The sequence below is a fragment of the Marmota marmota genome, unplaced genomic scaffold (genome assembly GCF_001458135.2).
Source record: "Marmota marmota marmota unplaced genomic scaffold, marMar, whole genome shotgun sequence".
In the NCBI taxonomy this organism is placed as follows: Eukaryota; Metazoa; Chordata; class Mammalia; order Rodentia; family Sciuridae; genus Marmota; species Marmota marmota.
In genome coordinates this window covers 9,632,958-9,649,636 of record NW_026000082.1, presented here as the reverse complement: position 1 = coordinate 9,649,636, position 16,679 = coordinate 9,632,958, and the positions used below count along the sequence as shown (strand labels likewise).

The following is a 16,679-nucleotide window of genomic DNA, read 5'->3' as shown; positions in this document are numbered from 1 at the left end:
AGCAGAGCAGATAGGATTGTGAGTGTGATTGTTGGGGGGGGGCAGGGAGCATGGGAGGAATGGAGGAACTTTAGAGAGGGCAAAGAGGAGAGAGGGGAAAGGGGATAGGAATGAGTTAGACGTCATTACCCTAAGTACATGTATGAAGACATGAATGGTGTGAAAATACTTTGTCCAGTCAATGACTTGAAAAATTGTGCTCTATATGTGTAATATGAAATTAATTACATTCTGCCATCATGTATAACAAATTAGAATAAATAAATAATTTAATAAAAAAGTAGAATCTATGAGGTGATTTACATTTCCTGTCTTTTGTTTTTTTAACTTTAAAAACAGGATGCCTTATAGTGTTATTTGGGGATTAAATGTGTTGGTCAAATGTTTAGTATTTCATTGACCCCAAACCAGAAATTGGCAAACTGTGAAGTGAATCTCGTTCTCATGGTTTCATAAGTCCAAGTGGTTTTTAGTTAACTGACCCAGTTCATATCTCACTTTACTCCATGTTAGTAATGACTTTATTCTAGTTACTATGTGACTTCTAAGTGAAATCTCTTTGCAAATGAGTGTCTACTTTCTAGGAGAAAAGAAAGCTGAAATGGTTGGAGTGTAATATGCTGAAGAGTAGAGTGGGTAAAGTTATCTCTGTATTTGCCTATGCCTTGACTCCATCAGTTTTTGAATGATAACCTTTAAAGAGCCCATTTGGGGTTTGTGTCCTACCTAGTTCTTGTTCTATTCCTGAAAACACAGGTTTCATTTTGTCAGTAAGTAGTTGCAGTTGTCAGGGGGATATAAATTCTTGTTTTTGATGTAATATTTATCAGTGACTATTTATGGTTCTATAATTATTTCTAATTTTTGTTTGACTAATCTCATTCTGATTTAGCATTATTTTATTATCTGCTATTTTGTTTTTCTGAAGGAACATTCTGAACATTTTCAGAATTGGTCATAAAATAATAGGCAGAGATAAATTTTGTGTTTAAAGCCTCTGGCTTTCACCTTTGAGCTTAATTCATTCAGCCACATTACTCTTTAGCTATGGATCTGAACTTAAAATTAAAAAAGTACTCATGTATTCTAGCTACTGAATAAAGTTATTGGCATAGCCTTTAATAGTGTTACTGATTTAAACAAGGAGAGAGACCTGATCCTTAAAGTGGTTTTGCTTGTTTTGGGTAGTCTTGACTAACTGCCAAGAATAGTTTCCTTATTTCAAAATGGGTCTCTAGAATTAGCCAGAAAGTTTGAACACTAAATACCAAGGGTGATGGATATTTACTGAATGATTTCTTTATTAACTCAAATTGAAAAAAAACAAACACGTTAGCAGCCCCAAACCAACAGGTAAAAATTAAAATGAAAAAATGGGATTTAAATGCAAATACAGATTTTTTCCATGAATTAGATTTGGTGAATTTTTCATCTTGTTTTCTGTCTTCCATAGTTTTTAGGGAAATTTGATTTTAACTTATCATACTTTCTAATTTGGAAGAGATATTTCTGACTGCCTACTCATTTTAATCAATATCTCATTAAACCTATAGACAGCTTTTTATCTGTTTATTACCATCACCTTGAATGCTGTATTCCCTGAGTTTCCAGGATGCCAGATTTTTGGTTTTCTTTTTCCATTCTTATCTCTTTCTAAAACTTTCTCCTCAGTACCACTCTTTATTAGTCTGGCATTAAATACTGTACTTCAGCTACTGTGCTAGACCAGTTGTCCCGATGGAACCTTCTTCAGGTGATGGCATTACTACTGCAGCATCATTTGCAATCTCTGTGCTAAAGATTCCCAAATCTATCTCTGGACTGTTTTTCTATTGAATTTTGAACACTAGTCTTGAACTATTTATTGGATTTTTCCATTCTGAAATTGTAGTCATCTGAAACTTGAAATGAAACTGAACTTTTCTTTCTCTCAAGTTTATTATTCCTAGAAGGAATATTTTATATATTTTATAAATAGAGCTGATGATTTATTGATGTATTGGAAAAAAAGGAATCCTATTTTTGGCTTAAGCAATTAGAATTTGGGGTTTTAGCTTAAGTAGTAGGTGATAATATTGGGGCCATTTTGGGCGGCTAGGAGAAATATACAAGAAACAGTGGAGCAGGAGTGAACATTGAAGGTACTTTGTTGGCTACGTTAAGCAGGAAATTTCATGAGACATCTAAGTGGAAGTGTCATAGAATGTCCTTACTCTCCATCCTCCAGCACATTAGTAAGTGTTCAGTGATTTGTGACACACGTGAAGAGGTGACATTTCAACAAAGTCCATGTAGATCTAGAAGGATAAGTAAGAACAAAAGAATGAGTGTAAAGAATATAGAGTACTGGAAGCAGTGTAGTGTGGCAGGCACAGGAGTGTGTGTAGGGGTGGAGCAAAATAAGGTGGGGAAGGAGGTCATCAGTCCACTCACTTAACAGATGATGCCATCTAGGCACTGGGCAAACATGGCAGGCAAGATGATAACAAAGTCCTTGTTATTTTTTTTTAATTTACTTTTTTTATTTGTTCCTTTTAGTTATATATGACAGTAGATTCTATTTTGACATATTTATACAAACATGGAGTATATCTCATTCATACAGTCCTATGGATGTACACGATGTTGAAGACAATAAATTCCATATCGCAATATATATTTGGCTTTTTACTCTTGAATAAGATGGGAAGCCATTGGAAGATTTTGATCAGAGGTGATGTGATTTGACCTACCTTTAGATTACAACTGGGAAGTGCTGAAATAAAGAAACCAGTTAGGAATCAGTTGTACTGATATGGGTAAAAAGTGATAGTGACTTGGAATACAGTTGTATGGAGGCATTGTGCGAGAAGTAAGCATATTATATACTTTCAAGGTCAAGTCAAGAGCATTCACTGACAGGTGACATGTAGGTTGGGAGAGAAGTCAAAGATAACTCCAAGGTATCTGGTCTAGGAAAATAAGAGTTGCTAGGTTTGTAGGAGGAACGGGTTTGAGGTGAAATGTTGGGGGGTGGTATCAATTATTTGATTTGATTTTGTGGGATTGAAATGCTTATTAAGTATCCTAGTAGACATGTAAGTGGACTATTAAATATCTGAGTTCAGGGGAGATATATAGATAGAGATATAGACATAGATAGATAATAAAGAAAATATTTAACATCATAAGATTGGATGAGATCACCAAAAATGTAAGTATAGAGAGACAGGAAATCCAGGGAATAAGCTTTAGGGCACTATAAGGCTAACATGTCTGGGATATGAGGGAAAACCAGCAAAGGAAAATGAAAATGAATGGTCTGTGACATTGGAGGAAAAGTAAGAGAATCTTAAAGCCAAACAAGAAAATATTTCAAGAAAGAGATTATCAAAAAGAAAGAGAGACTGTAGCTCTTCCTTTTACTGCTGAATGTTGAGTAAGATGAGAACTGAGTATTGACTTATTTGATCTGGCAAGTGGAGGTTGCCGGTGTTTTTGAAAAGAACCAGTTTATTGGAATGGTAAGGTCAAAAGCCTGGCGTGAATGGTTTAAGAGAGAGTATGAGATGAAGATGGGGACATAGTTTACTATAGATAGGATAAGAAAAAATAGGATTGGAACTTGAAAAGAATGTGGAATCTAAATGCAGTTTGTTTTTTTAAGATGGGGGAGATGCTATAGAATGTTTCTTTTGTCAAAGGGAATGATTAAGAGGAAGAAGTTGATGCAAGAGAAAGAGTGACTAGTTGTAGGAACTGAGTTCTTTAGAAGATGGGTTAGAATTAGTGTATAAAATTAGAGGACTTAGTATTATGACCATGAGCATAAGGTGTGGTGCTCACTCCTGTAATCCCAGCAGCTCAGACGCTGAGGCAGCTGAGGCAGGAGGATCCTGAGTTCAAAGCCAGCCTCAGCAATGGTGAGGCGCTAAGCAACTCAGTGAGACAAAATAGGGCTGGGGATGTGGCTCAGTGGTCGAGTGACCCTGAGTTTAATCCCTGGTACCAAAAAAAAAAAAAAAAGAAAGAAAAAAAGAAAAGAGTATCTATGACCATGGAGATACTAGCTGTGTATTCTGGAATGAAGCAATTAGAAATGAGGAGGTTGTTTAGTCAGCTTTTTCGTTGTTGTGAACAAAAGACCTGAAAAGAACAATTTTAGAGAAGGAAAAGTTTATTAGGCTCACACCTTCAGAGGTCTCAGTCTATAGAAAGGTTACTCTGTGGCTCTGGGCCTGGAGGTGAGGCAAAACATCAGGGTGGAAGGGTGTGAGGGAAGAAGGCAGCTCAAGACATGGCAAACAGGAAGCTGAGATCAAGCCCTGCTCACCAGGGACAAAATGTAAACCCAAAAGGCACACCTCCAGTGACCTACCTCCTCCAGCCGCACCCTCCCTGCCTATAGTTATCACCAATTAATTCATTCCAGTGGATTAATGCACTGATTAGGTTAAGGCCCTCATAACTCTTCATCTCTGAACTTTCTTACATTGTCTCATTTGTGAGCCTTTGGAGGACACCTCACATCGAAAACATAATAGAAGTCAAGGAACAGAGAGGCCATCTGTGAGACAGATTTTCTATATGAATGTTATATACAGGGCTGGGATTGTGGCTCAGCGGTAGACTGCTCACCTAGCACGGGCGGGACCCAGGTTCGATTCTCAGCACCACATAAAAATAAAGGCATTGTGTTGTGTCCATCTACACCTTAAAAAAAAAAGATTTTCTCTCTCTCTCTCTCTCTCTCTCTCTCTCTCTCCCCTTAAAAAAATATTATTTACATCCAAAATGTTGATAACAGTAGCAGGGGTCGGGGGGGAACACAGTAGGTCAGAATGAATTAGCAAGGAGATGGGTTGAGACTGTAGCATGGTGGGCAGCATCATGTGACGCTGTAGGATGGCCTACACTTCAGACACAGGGGAGTTCTTGAGGGAGGAGGTTTTGAGTGAGAGTTTCCTTTAGATTGTAGTTTATTACTGGACTCTGCAAGTTTAATATTTTATTAAATTGATCTGAATTAATGAAAAAAAGCTCTGATAAGCAGTGAGTGCTGATATCTCAGAGAGACATATTTTATGTCTTTGGCTGGAGGTCTAGTCTTTCAAGTTAAAGCAAATGAATCCACTCTGAGCAGGTCTCTAGATCTAGGAGACAGTTAGAAATTGTGCATTATGTGACTGAAAGGATGGATCAGCAAAATTGAGACTATACATTCCTCTGTAGGACAAACCAAGTGTTTTCTTCTGTAAGGGAAAAAAAAAAAAACCCAGATGGAGGAGCAAACTATAAATTAAGAGAGACTTTTTAACCAATTGCAATATATGGATTATATTTGGATCCTAATTAAAAAAAAAAACTGTGAAAGCATTATAAGCTAATCAAGACTTCTGATTGGATGTTGGATGACACTCATGATTTTCTGAATTTATGCCTGGTAACAGTATTGCATATTGTGCATACACGTGTGCTTGTGTACATGCACACATTTGAAAAAGTCATCCTTTAGATATACTTGCAGACCCACTTATAGAGAAAAACAAAAGCCAAATTCATGAAAAAAATACTTTTATAAAGTTAGTAACCAAGACATCTTATACTCAAGACTTTCATAGAAATATTAATTTATTCTTTATGTTCATACATAAATAAGTAAAGCACCATGAACCCAATAAAAATGGGCAGAAGACACAAGAAAGCACTGCATAAGAAGAAATGCTTATGGTATTTTTGTAAGCGTTGGAGGTTATATAAATCTTTCTAGAGATTGTAGCATTGCTAGTCTTTTGCTAGAAAATAGTTGGCATCATGTCCTAAAATGGAACATTTATATGCACTGTGATTTAGTTCCACTCACCAGTATATACCAAATAGAAAATCCTTCCCTGTACAAGAAGCAAATAATAGAATTGTAGAAATAATGTAAATACTATTTAGTGGTAGAAGATGAATAAATAGGATAGTAACAGACTAGTAAGTGAATAAATAGAAGGTAATGTACAATGATCAAATCTGATAACTATAGCAAATAATATAGATGAAATTCAGTAAAGTAAATTGCCAAATATTACATATGGTGTACTCCTCCTTTTAAGCCAAAGAACAATTAAAATAAAAACATGAATATGAATTGTTCATAAGCATATGGAATATATTTATGCAGAGAGAAAGGGAACATACATATTGGTACATTTATCTTTGAGAGAGAAAGCAAGCTTGTGCAATGGAGCATGCCTGTAATCTTAGTGACTTGGGAGGCTGAGGCAGGAAGATTGCAAGTTTGAGGCCAGCCTGGGCAACTTAGCTGAGAATCTCAGCAATTCAGTGAGACCCTGTCTCAAAATAAAATAGTCAGGGGCTGGGGGTGTGGCTCAAGCGGTAGCCCAGCCGCGGCCCGCCTAGCACGCATGCGGCCCGCCTAGCACGATCCTCAGCACCACATACAAACAAAGATGTTGTGTCCGACGAAAACTAAAAAATAAATATTAAGAATTCTCTCTCTCTCTCTCTCTCTCTCTCTCTTAAAAATAAAATAAAATAGTCCGGGGGGGGCAGGGCTCTGGGAATGTAGCTCAGTGGTAAAGTATTCTTGGGTTCAATTCTGAGAGAGAGAGAGAGAGAGAGAGAGAGAGAGAGAGAGAGAGAGAGAGAAAGAAAGAGAAAGCAAAGTAAGGATGAGCAGGGCTTCAGGATGATGGCTTCTTTGGGTGAGGAGAAATCACCTTGCAGAAGGCAACTCTCTGTATGGTTAGAGGGCGGATATTGTCAGGGTTCTGCCTTTTTGTCTGGGTGATGGGTTTATGTATGTTTATTTATCAATCACGAGTCTTATTATTTTTTAGACAATAATGCATGTTTATTCTTATGGTAAAACCAGGTATTTGAAAGACCACTATTTTTAACAGAGAATTGGTATGTTTTATGGGGAGATAAATATTAAAAATTTATTTACAAAAACTTGACTGTGTCATACTAGGCTTGAGCGATTCCAAGTGATTCTCCATAGGTACAGTCATATAATCTTCTTTCTCATGTCTACTCCCAAATTAATTTTGAATATTTTGTGGCATGCTCAGATTTGGTTTTCTGTCTCATCTAGTTTTTTGTGTCCTTTTGTGTATTTTGTTATGTATAACGTTAGGATTCCTTTTGACCAAAGAGCATGAAATATAATTTGCTTCAATTCAGTTCCCAGTACTCCCCTTTCCCTCCCCTCCTTCCTCGCCCTGGTTCTTTCTGCTGTTTACTGTTAGTTTTTTTCTTTGTATTTAGTGTCTTGTGGAGATACATAAGGTGAGACAACTCTGGTATGTTCTTGTATTTACATAGGAATGTTAGGTCAGGCTTATTCCACTGTTCTTTTCTTATCTAGACACTATTTCTCTTTCCCTTCCCCTCAGTCTCCTTCATCTAGTTCACCAATGTTTCTTCTATTTTGATGGAATCCACCCACTCTTCCCTTCCTCTCTCTTTCCCCCTTATTTTGGACTAGCTTTGACATATTAGAGAAACCATTCAACCTTTGGCTTTCCGAGTCTGGTTTATTTCACTTAGCATGATAGTCTCCAGTTCCATTTGTTTACCAGAAAATGACATAATTTCATTCTTCTTTATGACTGAGTAATACTCCATTGTGTATACCATATTTTCTTTATCCATTGATCTGTTGAAGGGCATCTGAGTTGGTTCCATAGCTTGGCTATTGTGAATTGTGCTGCTATAAATATCAATGTGGCTGCATTCCTATAGTAATCTGCTGATTTTAGAGCTTTTGAATATATACTGAGGAGTGGGATAGCTGGGTCATATGGTGGTTTAATTTGTAGTGTTTTGAGGAATCTTCGTGCTTTCTCTGAGTGGTTGCACTAATTTGCAGTCCCACTAACAATGAATAGTGTATGAGTATACCTTTCCCCCCACATCCTCTCCAATACTTATTATTATTTGTATTCTTAATAATTGCAGTGCTAACTAGAGTGAGATGAAATCTCAGTATAGTTTTGATTTGTATTTCCTTGATTGCTAGAGATATTGAACATTTTTTCATGTTTTTGTTAACCAGTTTTATTTCTTCTTTTGATAAGTGTCTGTTTAGTTCTTTTGCAAATAAAGTTTCTTTATTGTTAATATCCCCTATTTTGAGTGCCTAGAAATATATACACGCACACATGTGTGCACCCATTCACATTTATATATTTAGTTTTTTATTATGGAAATTTTTAAGCATATCCAAAAGTAAAGTGATGAGCTTGTGTAACTCTTCATTTGTCTTCTGCAGTACTAAGTGTGCTGTTTATCTGCTTCCTCCAGACCATATTATTTTGAGACAGGTCCCAAGCATTTTATATTTAATCTGTAAACTGTTCAGTATCAAATTTTAAATAAATAATTATTATCACATTTAAGAAAGCAGTTAGCAATCTTAACCTTCCAGTCAGTATTTTGGCTTTCTTGATTGTTTCATAAATAATTTGAGTCTAGACAATATATTTGGTCAATATGTTTCTTGGATTACTTTTAATAATTTCCCTTTTCCTCTGTTTATTGCATTGACTTTTTATTTGTTGAAGAAAGGATGATTTTATTCCCTTTCTGATTTTTTTCATTGTATCTCTGCAATATACTTTTCTATGTCTAAGTATTTTCTTGTTTATGTTTAAATACATTATACATTATCTCTGTTGACTGTAAACAGATTTTTGCTTACCTGAAAATTAATGCTCAACTAACCATTGTTGAGGAATGGAGGATTTCAAAGATTGTGTGAACATGCAAGGAGACTCTGAAGGGGAATCTGCGGGCCTCAGGAAGTAGACTGCTTGTGTAGTGCTCTGAGTTTATGATGCTGATTATTCTGATAACATTATATAATTTGCTGCCATTTTAAAATATTATAAAATACTGGAATATGAAATTGTAGTAAAAACAGATATATTAAGTTTATTTTGTTAGAAATAACATTTTTTATTCAACTTTTCTTCATTTACATAATAGATACCAGGTGATCAGCACTCCAACAGATTTTTTTATGGTAATGGAATATGTGTCTGGAGGTGAATTATTTGATTACATCTGTAAACATGGTCGGGTGAGTAATAGAATTCTATCTAGTGTATTAAGCCTTTAAATTAAAGAAGAGTAAAGTATTGAGACATAGCCAACCACAAAGATATCTTCAGAGTTTGAGTTGCTTCTGTAAACATGTACAACTAAACAGAGTATTAGACAAATTTTCTTTAAGTATACCTTCCAGTATACTCATTTTGGGAAATATATTCCACTTAGTTGCCAAAATGATTGATATGCTTTCCCAAGTCTGTTCTGTAAAATTGTGTTGAAATTTCAGTTATTTTCTTTTCTTAGCACTTTCACATAAGTTGTTTTACTGATAACTCCCCAAAATGTTGTGTACATTTAATATTAATTGAAAATTAAACCTTCTGCCTTACAGCACACAGCAAAGCAAAACTTGTTGAATAATAGGTTGAACTTTGACAAGTTTTTGGTTGACTTATTTTGTTTGATTGTTGAGAATTGAATTATCTAGTTTCCTGCTTAGTTTGATTTAGACTGATTATGAAACTAAAACTCCTACTGTGTAGATGTCCCAGATTTTTTAATGCAGTTTCTTTTATACTTGATAGGTTGAAGAGATGGAAGCTAGGCGGCTGTTTCAGCAGATTCTGTCGGCGGTGGATTATTGTCACAGGCATATGGTTGTTCATCGAGATCTGAAACCAGAGAATGTGCTATTGGATGCACATATGAACGCCAAGATAGCTGATTTTGGTGTGTAATTCCAGGCTTGTTCAGAGAGGCATCGCCGCCTGTGTCAGTGAGGAATCCTGTGTCAGTAACAACTCTCACAGAACTGAGATCGCTTTCAGCCTTGTAAATTTTGTACCATGAAAAGGGATTAGTTGCAGTCGCCACATTAAGTTGTTCTTTTCATTTAAATATACTTAAAAATTACAGATAGCCTCCAGAAAACTAGTTAGAGGGATATGTCAAGGTAAATCCTTTCTATATGCATTTTCTCCTAAGAAAATGATAACTGTGTTAGGGGAGTCCCAAATTTGTTTGAAAATATGATGAAAGTATGGATACTTTCCCTGATAAATGCCCATAAACAGGCTCATGAAAATTTGCATACAGTTTAGAAAAAGTTTTATTGTCCTCTGAATTGATCCAGGAGAAGTGCTTGGATTTTACAGTAATATCTAGTAACTTAATGAGAAAATGGGAGTTTTATAGGGTAAATAAATGTGATTTTTATGGTCCAAACAAGTTCTGGGGTAAGCGCGCTTGGAAAGGATGCCATAGTACTATGAATATTTGAGAAAATGGTTAGGACAAGAGATCTTAAGGAAAGAGAAATGGAAAGGTGCCAAAGGTTGGTATTGCTTTTTTAAGTTTTATTCTATGCCTTGTTTTAAATATAAACATGGAAACTAGTTTCACTATTTCTCTTTCTTCTGTAAATCATGAAACTCTTTTAGTTCAGCTAGATTTTGGGTTCAATAGATTATTTTTTCTGTGTTGAATTAAAGTTTTACAGTTAAAAGCTTTAGGAAATAATCTGCTTATGAATTGAAGACTATCTGATTTTGAAATACTGATTTTTTTTTAACCATGGCTTTCAAAAGCATAGTTTAAAAAAGTAGTAGCCTATATATTATTCTTTCAACCATAGAAGCAGATAAATAATATTTTGATACTTTTATTTTTAGAAATGCTAATATACTTTAGAGTAACCTTATTTGTGAAGTGAATCAACATTTTTATTTAGAAAGGAGTTTAACTACTGTCATTCACATGATATCTTTAGTTTTTGGGGGGTCAATGTAAGCACTCTGAAGTGTTTCTTTCCACTTTTAACAAGTGCTTTTCATTATTTTTTAATAATTAAAATTATAATTTATAGAACATTAAACACTTGAAAGTTTTTATATTTTTATCTATACCTGAAAAACTAGCAACAAGTAAACATTGCTCTTATTTTCAGGATTATCCAACATGATGTCAGATGGTGAATTCCTACGAACTAGTTGTGGATCTCCAAATTATGCAGCACCTGAAGTCATCTCAGGCAGGTAATAATATATCATTCTGATATCATTTAATCATAATAGATTCTCTTTGGAAGATAGGATTTTTTTTTTTTTCTTCTGTGATGCTGGGATTGAACCCATAGCCTTGTGCTTGCAAAGCAAGCACTCTACCAACTGAGCTAAGTCCCTAGCCTGCAAGATAAGATTTTTTAACACAGTAGAAACAATTTTTTTTAATTATTGAGGGGGATGGTTATATTAAAAATTTTTAAGTTTCAAGTGGATGTTATAAATGTATTTATAAATTTTTTTTTTTCATTAAAAATAACTGAAACAGGGCTGGGGTTGTGGCTCAGTGGTAGAGCACTCGCCTAGCATGTGTGAGGCACTGGGTTCGATTCTCAGCACCGCATACAAATAAATAAAAAATAAAGAACCATTGACCCCTAAAATAAATAAATAAATAAATAAATAAGCAAATAAATAAATAAATAAAATGACAAACAAATATCAGTGTTATGTCTGTATTTTATTTCAGAAAAGGGCAAGTAAGAGTAAAAATTTGCTAAATGCAACCTCTTGTCATTCTTTATCAGATACAGTCCTTTAATAGTTTACATATTTAATTAAAGTCTGTAGAATATTGTTTTGTATTTTGTCTTTGGAATAATGAAATTTTGAGGGAAATTATTGTTTCATGAAATTATACAAGTGGAGATTAATTATGCAAGTAATTTATTCATTGGTACATTATGAAATGTTTATACAGATTGCCGTGGTGAAGTCAAATCTTTCTACAGTGGTTGGTGTCTGATTTTAAAAATTAACAGAATTACTGAAAAGATGTCATCGCTAGCAGCAGATATTGAGTGTCTTTGTCCATTTGGGCTGCTCTAACAGAGTACTACCATAGACAGAGTGACTCATAAACAACAGAAATATATTTCTTATACTTCTGGAGACTGTGAAGTCCAAGAACAAGGAGCTGAAAGATTGTGTACCTGCTAAAGTCTGTTCCTTATAGTACAGTGTCTTTTTACTATAAGCTCACATGGTAGAAGGAAAAGGGATCTAGATCTTCTGAGTGATCTCTTTATTAAGGGCATTAATCCAGTTCATAAGGACTTCATTCTCATGGCCTAATCTCCTTCCAAAGTCCCCCCTTCCTAATACTATCATTTTGGGTGTTAGAATTTCAGCATATAAACTTTTGGGGGACACAAACATTTATATATGTTTCAAGGAGTTTGGGTAATACAGTAAATAATGTAATTGTGCAACAGCATTTTTTATAGAAACATTATATTCTTCTCATTAGAATTGTAGAGATTTATTTTGTTACTTCAGATCCAGGATTGAATTGGTAATATATTATCAGGAGAGTTTTCATGATGTAGAAAGCTGAAAGGAAAAATGGAAATGATGTCTATTGTAGACATAGGTTATCTGGAGCACAGGTGATCTTTATTCTGTGAGTTAGCAAGTGAGTAGAATGAAAGGTAGTAGGTACTCAATATGACAGTAAATTTACATAGTACTAGTTAGGTACTTTAATTTGTCAGATATTGTTCAATATAGGTGTGCAAGGGATAAAATTTTGATTATATATGCATTTTGTTTTTTTTTAATAAGGGGAAAAGATTAGCTTATACCCAAAGTATTGCTTTTTCAAATTTGTTACATACTTTGATGTCTCCTTCAAAAATTAAGTAGAAAATGTTATAGTTTTTATTGGTAAATTACAATTAAATGAATTTGTGACAAATAAAGAAAAGTATCATATCCTCTTGACAAATTTGCATAGTAATTGGTCAAACCAATTATTCCTTATGGAAAACAACATAAATGTTCAAAGCAGTCATGGACTTCATTAAATATCTTGAAAATCAATATATACTGAGTTGGCATTAAATAAATATATAAGTAAGGTATATAAAAATGGGAAAAAGGACTAAAATTGTAATTCAAGTAGTAGAACACTTGCCTAGAATGTGTGAGATCCTAAAAAAAAAAAAGAGAGAGAGAGAAAATGATTCATGCATTTCAGGTTTGTATTATCATCTTATTTTAGATTGTATGCAGGTCCTGAAGTTGATATCTGGAGCTGTGGTGTTATCTTGTATGCTCTTCTTTGTGGCACCCTCCCATTTGATGATGAGCATGTACCTACATTGTTTAAGAAGATCCGAGGGGGTGTGTTTTATATTCCAGAGTATCTTAATCGTTCTGTTGCTACTCTGCTGATGCACATGCTGCAGGTTGACCCCCTGAAACGAGCAACTATCAAAGACATAAGGTAAGTATTCTTTTTGTTCCTGTTTTGCCCATCTTCTATAGTAATAGTGAAGCCAATTGCTTGCTTTATAAAATTAGACTTTAAATATTTTCTAAGTATTTAACTGACCTTCTTACACAAGCCTGATCATGTCACTTATCTTTCAAACATTTCACACTGATGCCAAAACTTTTTAGCTCAAATAGCAAAGCATACAAGACACTTCGTAAGGCCCTACTTCTCTTGAAGTCTTGTTGTCTGTTTTTATCATCACAGTCCTTGTACCACTGCTTGAACTTGTTGAACTTGCCCTTGTTCCTCAAATATCAGATTCTCTGCCTTTGTGTCCCTGTTATGCTTTTTGTCTTGATGGCTTTTGATAGTCTTCCATTCACCCATTAGGGTTCTGCACACATGCTACCTCCTTTACAAAATCACTTCTGATTCTCCCAGGCAGGTTTCCACCTCTGTGATGTCAGTCTTTGGTTTGTGCTTTATTATTTCATTCTCATACTATATCTAGTTGGTGTGTCTTTCTCCTTTCTTAAATTATGACTGCATTAGAGGAGAGTGTGTCTTACTCATCTTTCTGTATATGTTGGTGCAAGGCATAGAAATATATGTACAGAAGGTACCTAAAGAAATTTCAAATGGAAAATAGGGAGAGGTTCATGTATTTTACCTACAACTGATGGAATAAAGCATAAAAAAGTTTTGCTAAGTTTTTTAATCCAGTAGTTACTAGTGGGTTTACTGTGAAGGATATATGAGAAACTTTGGACAGTGCAATTGCTGGTGCTGCCACGAGTATGACCTTTATATAGCACAGGCACCAGAATATGTCAGTGCCTTCTGCTGATGACTTGTCCTTTTTTTTTTTTTTTTGGAGGGTTTTTGTTTTTACATAAGATTTCATCCATGCTTGTTTACAAACATATATATATATATATATATTTAAGTGTATGTAAGTATATATATATATTGGTAGGATTAATTCAGAAATTGGCTCCTAAAATTAAAAAGCTGTAGGTATGGCTTTGAAAATTGGCAGCTTACCTTTTTGCAAAGATTTTATGTTCTGTTGACTAACTTAATGAATTTGAAATAAAAATTTTAGATTTTCTCTATCTACTGGCTTTTAAAAATTAATTTATTGGTATAATTCGCTTATTACAAATCCATTCCTTTAAAATGCATAATTCACTGGTTTTTTAGTATGTTCACAGAGTTGTATTGTTACCATTATCTAATTCTAGAGCCTTTTATCCCTCTCAAAAGAAACTGTACCACTAGTCGTCACTTCCCCTTTCCTCCTAGCCTGTGTCAACCACTAGTTTACTCTCTGTCTTTATATCTATTCTGGTCATTTCATATAAATGAATTAATAGACTCTATGGCCTTTGTGTCTGACTTCTTTGTTTTAGCATAATATTTTCAAGGTATTTCCATTGTGTAGCATGTATCAGTACTTCATTCCTTTTTTCCTTGATCAGTATTCAGTTTGTTTATTCATCATTTGATGGACAGTTGAGTTGTTTCCACCTTTTGCTTTTTAGGTCTGACACTGCTTTGAACATTCACATACATATTTTGTATGGTCATGTTTTTAGTTTTTATGGTTTTGTTTCTAGAGTTTTATTATAATTGTTCTGTGCTGTCGTTGTCACTGCTCTTATTTGTTTAGTGATTTCCTAAACTAATTTATTTTTTTCTTTTTTTGGTACTAGGAATTGAACCCAGGGGCTCAATTCCTACTGAGCCACAATCCCTGCCCCTTTTTGTATTTTGTTAGAAACAGGGTCTCACTGAGTTGCTTAGGACCTCACTAAGTTGCTGAGGCTGGCTTTGAGCTCACGATCCTCCTGCCTCAGCCTCCCAAACTGTCGGGATTACAGGTGTGCGCCACTGTTCCTGGCCTAATTTCTTAAAATATGTATTCTTTGTCATGTATGGTTGCTGAAGTCTATCTTTATTAGCTAAATGGTCAGCTAATGATTAGACAGATTTCTTAAAATGCTGTGATCTGTGCTGGGTTTGGTGGCACACCCAGCTACTTAGGAAGCTAATGTAGGAGGTTCACTTGTGCTCATGAGTTTAAGACCAACAAGGACAATATGGTGAAACCCCATCTTAAAAAAAAAAAGAAAACAACAACAACAACAAAAAAAAAAACTGGTGATATAATAAGAATCGTGTAATAAGAATTGTAATGCATTCCACTGTCAAATATAAATAAAAAATTTAAAAAATAATAAGTCCCCTAGCCTTAGCCTTGATGAGAAATTATCTGTGTATCTTCAGTGCTCTGACAGGCAGTTGTTTATCACTTTATCTTAGCCGTCATCTACTTTGCAGAGCATCAAAGTTGGCCAGTGATGAGAAATTAGAGCCTTTTCAGTTCTTTCTTGGGCATGCGCACACCCCTGCATATTTGTTCCTGGCCACCTTAAATCCCAGGAACATATGAAAGTTTTTCAAAGACCCCTTTGGAAGATTTTCCTTCTTAAGTTTTTGGGTCAGCTTCTTGGTTATGCATCTTTTATTGCTGCTTCAGACAGATGGGATATTAAACAGTTGCTGTTGACTGTTTTTGATGAATGCCCTGGGAGAAGGTTGTTTGTAGTGAGTGAGCTCTGATTCTTGTCAAATAAAGCAAGGCCTATCAGTGGAGGTTTCCAGGGAATTGCTAGCTGTGTAATATAATGACAGTTCTCATGGGGTAGGACTTTGAAGAGTTCTGAACCTGCTTTGCTCTTCTGTCTATCTAATCCTGTGGTTTTTACACTGTTGGTTTTCTCAGCTATGTGATTGTGGACTCTTGGTTTTTAAATCTACTATGTAGCTAGAGAAAGGAGATGAAGATAGGACATCTTAAAAAGCCATATGTCACACTTTTCTTGCTGAGGTTCAGCCATTTTTCTTGAATAAAGACTTCTCATATTGTGCAGAATTATGAAATTCTGCAATTTTCAGAATTATGAAAATGTTAATTTTTGGCAACTTTTGCAACAACTCTCAAGAATACCTGATTTCTTTTACTGCTCCATCCCATCACTATGTTCTCATGATATTGGGCTAGTTCAGTTCCTGGAGCATGTTAGACCTCTTTCTTGTCTCAAGGTCTTTGTGTAGACTATTTCTTCTCTGGGAATACCTGCTTCCCAACTCTTTGTTTAGTTGACTTCTGACCATTCTGGTGTTTGCTTAAATGTTACTCAGAGAGCAGCTTCCTTTATCTCTGCCTCCTATTCTGAATTATATGCTCTCATTTTGTTCTCTGCTTTTCCACCCTCAATCTTGATCACAGGATTTACATACTTGTATGTATTTGTAACTCTATATTTATTCTTATGAATACTTGTTTAATA

At 34.9% G+C, this 16,679-nt stretch overlaps 1 protein-coding gene across 1 annotated transcript in view; it reads left to right on the top strand.

Annotated features, from left to right (window-relative positions):
- Positions 1–16,679, top strand: part of Prkaa2 (protein kinase AMP-activated catalytic subunit alpha 2) — a 62,621-nt gene that overhangs the window by 39,680 nt on the left and 6,262 nt on the right. Inside the window, exons 3-6 of the mRNA XM_048815314.1 lie at positions 8,980–9,073; positions 9,630–9,774; positions 10,991–11,078; positions 13,108–13,332. Coding sequence (XP_048671271.1) covers positions 9,014–9,073; positions 9,630–9,774; positions 10,991–11,078; positions 13,108–13,332 — 518 coding nt within the window. The 5' untranslated portion in view covers positions 8,980–9,013. The remainder of the gene's footprint in view (positions 1–8,979; positions 9,074–9,629; positions 9,775–10,990; positions 11,079–13,107; positions 13,333–16,679) is intronic.